The sequence below is a fragment of the Plutella xylostella genome, chromosome 23 (genome assembly GCF_932276165.1).
Source record: "Plutella xylostella chromosome 23, ilPluXylo3.1, whole genome shotgun sequence".
Lineage (NCBI taxonomy): Eukaryota > Metazoa > Arthropoda > Insecta > Lepidoptera > Plutellidae > Plutella > Plutella xylostella.
The window spans coordinates 5,086,084-5,095,309 of NC_064003.1; the positions used below are offsets into that span (position 1 = coordinate 5,086,084).

Below are 9,226 nucleotides of genomic sequence, written 5' to 3' on the forward strand. Positions count from 1 at the left end.
TAATATTTTACTGCACCTCGCACCTTAGCTCCTCAGTTTTGTTTGTTTAGTTACTAAAGATGTGCCTTACAAAGTTCTATTGTGTTTGCGTTGAGTGATTGCTTCAATAAGTCTGTTGCGAAGGCACCCCGCTCACAGGCCGTTGTTTATGTCGCCAGGGAGCCAAAGGCGGAGAAGAGGGCGAACAACATTAGCTCGTTCGTGAGTCTCGGGACCTGACAACCAGCGCACTGAGGGACGCCGCATCTTGATCTCCAACACCGCATCGTCACACAACCCTGGTATGGAGCCAGCAACAGCTGCTGCTATACCGACTGTCCTTACGGCTAGTGGATCAAGATTCAAATCAACACCAACTATCAAACAACGATCCGGTAATTTTGTCATTAATTATAGCAAAAGCTCTCGTCTCCTCTAGACAAAGTTTTTTATAATTTGACAGCGCAACTTGTGGTGTGGTGGTTTTATCGTTGAAACCAAATTTAATTTAGGTTTTTATTAACATTCCAGATTATGTTTACCGTTCATAATGACAATATTATTAATATTATTATTTAAAATTGAAAAGTTTCTTGACTATCTTGTGAAGTCCTTTATTTGTTTAAACTCTATATTTTTTGTACTATAAGATTTATTTACAACTAACTTATTCTATGCTTTTGTAATAATCATTTGTACGTGACCGATGTATACAATGGAGAGGATTTGTTATGAGCATAGTTTGTAACAGAAATTAATCATTTTAGGATACTTCTCATTGGAATAAGCTAAAAACCAAAGGTGCCCTTCATAGAACGATTACGTTTTGTTAATAATATTTCAAGTTGAATGGTTTTAAATGAAGTTGTATTTAATGATTACGATACCTTTATGTTTTAGCCTCGATAATGTTAGCGTATTTTAATAAATTTTCATGACTATTTCAAATTATATTTACCTAATACTTTCTTAGTAATTTTATATTGTTCATCACTCGTTAAAGCGCTGGCACTCTAGCGTTGGTCTTACGATCCTTTCTATTCTATATTTAATGGAGTAATTGCAATAATTGTGGGTATGAGATGAGGCACTGTGACTGTCGCGGGGTGACGCGGTGGAGGCGCCCCGCAGGCGAGGGAGGGGGCGGCCGCGGGGCGCGGGGGGGACCCTCGGTGCCGCCGGAGTGCAATACGGACCCGGCCTGGACCGCGCACATCGCACACTCGCTACCAACACACGTCCCATCACTAGATCCGACTCGTACGAACGTACGACTAATTCAGAACGACAGCTACCACACTCTATAAGTTCTCTAATTTTATATCCATCAAAATCCATTCCATGTGCCTTGATAAAATTTCACCTTTCAAATAAGTATACTCCAAATTGTTTTGTTATTTTCATGATTGTAAGTGGGCTTTGTTCTGAAAGTTCGAACAGTTCGTTATCAGAGGGATGAGCTAGGATGTTAGCCGCCCCCGCGCGTACTAACTTCATGAAAGAGCCGGCTATTCACAGCGCAGGCCAGAGAATGAGCGGTGCGCGGCCGGTCGGGGACGATTTGTTGCGAGAATTTAGCCTTGGCCTTATGAGAGTAAATATAATCATTAATTATAATTAATAATTATTGTAAGTAACAGGCGAGTGCGCCGACGCTGATAGAGAAACAATTATTCTATTATCTGCATGCTTCGACGAGCTTTTTGGTAATAATCTAATTTTAAATCTAGTAGTTACTTTTATTGTGTAATCGTTAGTTAAATACCATTAAATGTAGATAAGGGTATTTATTGTAGTGGAACAGCATAGTTACATTACTATTTAATGAAAGTTATTCATACATAATAATGAAACAATGTAGTTAAAATCTACTGACGTTTTAGAATGTAACAAAATGAAATATTAATATATTTTTTATTTTTAGCTAGTGGACTATCGCATATACAGAATACTTAGTTACCTACAAAATATCTTGAGGAAAACGCGGTGACGTTATAAAGTACAGATCAGTACGACTTAGCAATAAACCAAAAATGAAATCTTAATGTTAAATAGGTATCTAGTGTCGTATTCTGCAGTTATATAATCATGTAAAAAGAGAAAAAACAAAAAAAAAACCCTGCTTAGGCTACTAAGATAAGATTTTGAATATTTTGGGTTAACCTGTTTGTTGACACGGGAGGAGAGCATCCGCGGAAACGCACCGGTTCTGCGTTCAGCCGCGTCGGAACCGCGGCAGACCGCGCGTTCTCTAGCGTTTCGTCGCTATGACGTCACGGCGGCGGCGACCGGTGCGGGCGGCCTCACACTCCGCATGTGAATTCTTATGAAAATCTCTTAGTCAATATAAATAAATAAAATTGTCAATTTTTGACTTAGCAAAATTTTATACATTGTTTATAGTGATTATAACCATCATAATGTACCGAGCGTCGTGGCGTATAGACCAAAGAATAAAGGATATTTAAAAATAATTTATAATAATAACCTCAGACCGTACCAAATTTGTATTTTGTAGGCACACTTGTACTGTTTTATATGACGGAAACATTTAAAGCAAGCCGTTCGACGATCAGTTGTACAAAACAAAATATAAATTGACCTTATATCAATTCTGAGAAAATCCTAGATTCGGACTTATAATATTCGTAATAACAATGTGTCGATTTTCATAATTAAGCTAAGTCAGTGTGTTTACTTATTTATTTCTATATATTATGCTAATTCGTATGTAAGTATTGTGTAATGTAGTGATCTCCCAAACCTCCGGCAGCCGGCGTCTCGCGACGTTGAAACTGACTAAATACAACGAAAAGTTTTATTTCCTTTTCTGTTGATTGTTTTGATGATTTGATAACTCTCGTTTAAGCTTTTAACCAGCCACAAGACAAGTCTTTATCTTAAATGGAGTGATCAATCGTGCTAAATCTCATTTCGAATAGTTTCGTCGGCCATTTTGTTCTGTTGTTATTTCAAGATTGCGGCTTCGAACAAGATGGCTGACTAGCGTGTAGCGCGCGGGACGCCGGCGCCGCCATGATTCCGTCCAAGAACCGTAGGTAGCGAGTAAGAAACGTCCAGTGGCTACGGACACATCTAGCCGTCACCTTATGCGGGACTACTCGATACATATCATCGTGTAATATTAATGTGTAATTTAGTAATAACGAGCGGTTTCATAGAGACGTTTATTCTGTATTCTTGTCTACTATTTACTGTATTGCAATCGGCTATTTGTCACGCTAAAATAAACGTGTTCTTTCGTACTTTACCGCTTAAAACGTTTTCTACATTACTTTGCTTACAAACCTTTGTCTTTGATAAACGGCTTTGATACGTTTTTGTGTGTTTACAAAATTAATGTTGACCTTGACTATCTTCGTATCTGTGTATCGCTGAAAGAGTAATATTTTCCTAAGGTTTACTATTATATCGAGTAGATTGGTGTTTGGATAGAGAAGTGACGAGCAGAGCGTGACAATGCCCGCGTGTGATAGGGTAGAGTAGGGGTAGAGCGACGCCTTGCAAGTTAGGTTTAAGGAAGCGGTAACATACAAACACCGTTCATCGGAACATATCAATTCTGTGCCCCTTAAAATTTAGTTAAATCTAAGCTAAGAGATACATATTAAATAGAATTTAAAAGAATCAATTATTCGTTCGGAGTATCTAATACTAAATGCTATTTCGTAATAATTTAGTCTTGATTTGTTTTCATAATAAATATACAGTTGAAGTAGAGGCAGCGTTATGTCATACGAGTATTGTTTACGTTCTACCGCAGTAGACTATGTTACATTATTGTTCTTTTTAAACAGATTAGTTTATAATGCTTATTTACCAAAACCCATGTAATAATTTGCTTCAAGTTCAGTATTAGTGACCATGATTTCAATCGGTGGCAACAAGTTAGAGAGTTACTGAGAACTTATTTGTATATCGAGCAAAATAAACTATACAAACTATATAGTTAGTAATTAATTGTTAGATTTGTGTGACTTGAATCATTTAAATGCTTTTAGGTCAAATAAAGTGTTATTGTGGTATAAGAAAAAAAACATAATGACATTGTAAAAATAGTTATAAATTTAGCTTAATTATCATTATTATAACTTTTATAGATGTTCATTAATTTTCTTTTCTTACTTCATGGAGTATTGTGGCATTGGAGACGTCATTGTTAATTCAAATAAATTTGAGCTCATCCTCAACCGATGTTTTTTATTCCTAGAATAATTTGTCCCTTGAACTTCAAACTTCATCGCTGAGAAAACGCCGGACAGCCGCTAGTCTACAATTGATAAACAGCTATGAAACAAACTGCACCTACCTGCAGTTTGTTTGTCACCATATCACGAACGAACGAACGAAGTGATTGATGTACAATTCAACCTTTTTTATGAAGTTCAGACTATAAGTCGCTTTTTTCATTCGTCAAAATGAGTCTGCGATACATTTCGTGATCCTAGGCATAAAATATTATTAAGTATAGTCTTGCTAGCAGATTAAAAAACGCTAATAAAATCTACCTGCTACTTAGTAAAAAAATATGCTAATAAGCTGTGTCTAATACTGACTAGCCGGGATTAAGTACATGTAGTATATTATAAATAATACAAATTAGTGCAGACAAACTAAAAACGCGAAAACATTTAATAATTTCCTAATTTGTCTTTTTGTAAATGCATATTGAGCTTTCGCAATACCCAGTAACTGGCGACAGATAATAATACTCAGTCGGCATCGGCAGTGGCAGACAGGACGTAGGTATCGTGTAGGTATGAGTATGAGCTTGTAGAGGATCAATGGCGGCTCTGGATGGTTACTCTATACTGACGAAAAACAAACGAACGAGATCTGACGAATCGATACCAATCGATACCTTTCACACAACGAGATAGGCGCAGCAGCGCTGCGAAACTTAGTTTTTGTCATATGGAGTGACCCCCCTAACCCATCTGACCTGCGTTTGACAGCTCGCTGGGACCACTTTGTGATTCGTTTTAAATGTGATCGAATCGTTTCATGTTACTCATATTTATATATATACTATATGAGTAGGTACCTATGTAAGTATTTAACGAAAATCTACAAAGTTGTAACGATAAAAATACAATTGTTATTATTAGGTACCTACGCTATCAATGGATATGACAGATATGAACTGGACAGTCTATGAGTTAAGCTTGTGTTATTGAAAATTTTACTAATAATAAAGGAATAACCAATTTAAATCACATCATCACATCACGACCCATCACGTCCCCACTGCTGGGGCACGGGTCTCCTTCCAATGGAGGAAGGGGTTTGGGCCTAGTCCACCACGCTGGCCTAGTGCGGGTTGGTGGACTGCAATTTGAATGTTAAACATTAAATATAATGAAGCCTATAGTAACACTGTAAACCTGAATTTGTTTTATTGGAATAAAGATATGGATGGATGAATGTTTGTTATTTGGCATAAGTAGGTACTGACAGCACTGGAAAACCTTTTAGGCCGAAATAAAGCTCGCTCGAAAAAGGGAGGCTGATGATGACGATGATGAACCGTACTGAACAGTGGGCGATGGAGGTCTGATGATGGTGATGAGATGACTCATGACTTCTACTTCTGTGAGTTCAACGGAGGGTCTAAGAGATCGTAAGTATTGTAAGTAAATAGGTACTTGGTAAGTATTTTCAAAATCACTTAAGCCTTAGTCAAACAATAATTCCCTGTATTAAAAGGCATAACTAATAGGTACTTAATGTGGTCCATCCTCCTCAGTTGAGTGTATATATACGACATGCGATGTTAGCAGATGTTTCCCTGAACTACTGCACATCAAAGGGATATCCTGGAGTATCACATTATATCGTATAATCAGAGAAGTGGAGCAACAATATCAACTTTCCGGAATTAGAGGAATTATACCCGCTCCTGTTTCATAATGCCGTTAAGCTTATTTGAGAATACATTTTTTACTGTAATTAAATTAACTCACCTACTCTACATTTTTTATATTTTGTATGTGGGTAGAATGGAATCAATCTACTCTTTTTTATCCGGAAGGTTAATTTTACTTTGCCAGTCGTCTTCAGTCTTCGTCGTGTTGCTCCGCTTGTAATTCGGAGCGGTCGTTATTATCGGATTAATTGTGATTTTGGAAAATATCGGTTCAAAATCACCAGCTTCCATTACGCATTATAATAATATATTTGTGTTCCTAATATATTATAAACAGAGACAGTGAATTTTATGAGTGAACATCAAAATTCCTGTGGATCTTCGAGGAAAGCCCCCGCCGAATCCTGGAACTTCGTCTTACCTACGTGAGCAATACCTATCATATTTATCTAGTTATATCTTATTTATTTATCAAACAATTTTTCTAAATAAATTTTATTGTATAATCTTGTAAATAAATTTACAACTAGCCTTTTGTTTTTACGCACATTTCGCAAATTACCGGCATGAAATTGACTAATGGGACACCCTGTATGTGAAACTTACAATCCGATGTCAAAGTAGGGTAAACAATAACAAATATGTAAGTATTAAAACTTAAAAGTCTGTATTGAACCAGCACGTGTGGTATTCGAAGTAAGTTGTTATACAGGGTTATTGGTAAGTAGACCGGATCCTTTCAGGAGATGATAGGGGAAGGCATTTCCAGTCGATTGAACCCAATAATGCATTATCCTAAACTTAACCATTTTTGAGATATTTAATATTTAAGGTTTTTTTAAAAAAAATCCAAAATTTTATGCTTAAAACCGAAAATAAAAAAAACTAGCCACGTTTCAATAATTTTTTTGGTTGTTTTGCATAAGTAACACCTTAATAAACTAATTAAAATAATCAAATGTGCACTATTCGACTTAAATTAGACATAATACCTCAAAATAGTTAAACATTTTGAAAAAATATTCAAAACGCAAAAACAAATAAATTAAATTAAAAAAGATTTTCATATGACATTTTTTTGTGCACTTCAGCTTAAAAATATGGTCAACTAATAAGCTTTCAAACAACATAATTCAAAACCAAATCGATTAAGGTATCACCAAGATATGGCCAAAACAACCAGCACAGACGGACAAAATTCAACAGGAAAACTAACAAAATTAGCCCAATTTAAAGGTAAAAAGTGTGATTGTTTTCAGTCCTGTTAACTTTTGTATGGAAACCTTGCTCAGTTTTCTCCGCTTTCTCTGGTTGTTTTGGCCATATCTTGGTGATACCTTAATCGATTTGGTATTGAATCATCTTGTTTGAAAGCTTATTAGTTTACCATGTTTTTAAGCTGAAGTGCACAAAAAAATGTTATATGAAAATCTTTTTTAATTTAATTTATTTGTTTTTGCGTTTTGAATATTTTTTCAAAATGTTTAACTATTTTTAGGTATTATGTCTAATTTAAGTCGAATAATGCACATTTGATTATTTTAATTAGTTTGTTAAGGTGTACCTTATGCAAAACTACCAAAAAAATTATTGAAATGTGACTAGTTTTTTTTATTTTCGGTTTTAAGCATAAAATTTTGGCAAAAAATTAAAAAAACCTTAAATATTAAATATCTTAGAAATGGTTAAGTTTAGGATAATGCATTATTGGGTTCAATCGACTGGAAATGTCTTCCTCTATCACCTCATGAAAGGATCCGGTCTACTTACCAATAACCCTGTATATTAGTTCCCAGATCTGGGCTTACTCTTTAGTGGACATTAAATTTAAACTTTGTGAAGCGGAAATTCACTTTAGATAACGGCGATTTTGGATCAAGAGGCTTCTTATAAATTCATAACAACATATTGACGCTATGCAACATATTATAATAAATATTCTCATAACATATTGATGCATTCCCTCGATTGGCTGAAAGTTAAATGTAATGCAGGCAATTTTTGTTTGTGAATTCTTAAATTAATAAAACAATTTTTATGGTGGTCAATGCGAAACAACCAATACCATTATTTATAAAATGAAATCACGTGTATAATGCGATAGACATTAAATACCCATTAAGTAAGTATGAAGTTTTGTACTGTTTAGTATTTTGATAAAGCACCCAGATCCTAGGAGGAAATTAAACTAGCTTCACATTAGAAGTTTAGCTAGAAACTCCGCATACCTTTCTCATGTTACTTGTGTGTGAAACGTGCTCAACGGATCTTCCAAACATTTACACGTGGGTTAGTGGGTTGGGGTAGGTTGCATTATGAATGAAAATAAATAATTAATTGTCCTTACTTATTGAATTATTTTTAAATACGAGTTTGACAAGGTTTAATTGTGCATATATAGAGTCCCTGCCACCGCTTACTTACGGCAAAATCGAGAACTAACCATCCTATGGCCGTACATATTATATATAGAAAGAAAGCTTTACACTATGGATATTCCCGCGCTAGAGTTTAGGACTAAATAAGAGATATCGCCAAAAAAGAAGTGGAGTTTTTCTAAAACCCGCAACATCGTCAATCCACATTCATGGCCCACTGCTTATGAAAAAAAACCTCCCGCCGCCGCTTTAATAGTCAACATATCGTAAAAAAGGTCAGGCGGATGTCGAAAAATGGAACTGAAAAACGCTTGTTGAATTTTTTATCGCTACGTCGCCTCTATCTTGTAAAAGGATGCGAGAGGTTGTTTGGCGCGACTGCGTTAGGAGGAGGGTTGTATTTTTTCTTAGATTAACAATATGCGAGCAAGATGGAGGGTCAGTCCAAAAGAAAAGTCACGACAAATAACGGCCCCCTTCTACCACTTCTGAGCGGTGGTGGCGTAATGGATGGGATGGCGTGGGTTCAAATCCTGGCCTGTACCAATGAATTCATTCAATGGTGTTTTCCATTAAGGAGTTTAAGTACTATATAATACCACGTACTCTTACGATGATGGAAAACATCGTGAGGAAACCTGCACATCTAGATTCTAGATGTGTATCCTAAGTGCATTGTACTTAGGTATCCCAAAACGGCGATATGGTTCGCAACCTACAACACAAACAAGAAAAACAAATGTGCTGCGAAAAGTGGGTGGCTTGCTTGTGAGCCACCTCTGACTACCCCTTCGGAGATAACAGTCGTGAGTGCATATGTATGTGTATGTATGTACCTTTAGAAGTTTTGTGACGTCATTAATTGAACTTAAATCGGTTTGACAGTGTACAAAATGCGGTTAGTCTTTTGCTTTGTTTTTGTATGTGGCACATCATCTTGTCCGTATATTGTTAATCTAAGTATTTTTTGTTAGTCACATTA

At 35.9% G+C, this 9,226-nt stretch overlaps 1 protein-coding gene across 1 annotated transcript in view; it reads left to right on the forward strand.

The window, feature by feature from the left end:
* The window catches only part of LOC105386436 (protein couch potato), a 150,552-nt gene extending 146,362 nt beyond the window's left edge, over positions 1–4,190 (forward strand). Inside the window, exon 10 of the mRNA XM_038113268.2 lies at positions 159–4,190. Coding sequence (XP_037969196.1) covers positions 159–194 — 36 coding nt within the window. The 3' untranslated portion in view covers positions 195–4,190. The remainder of the gene's footprint in view (positions 1–158) is intronic.
* Positions 4,191–9,226: the final 5,036 nt, after the last annotated feature.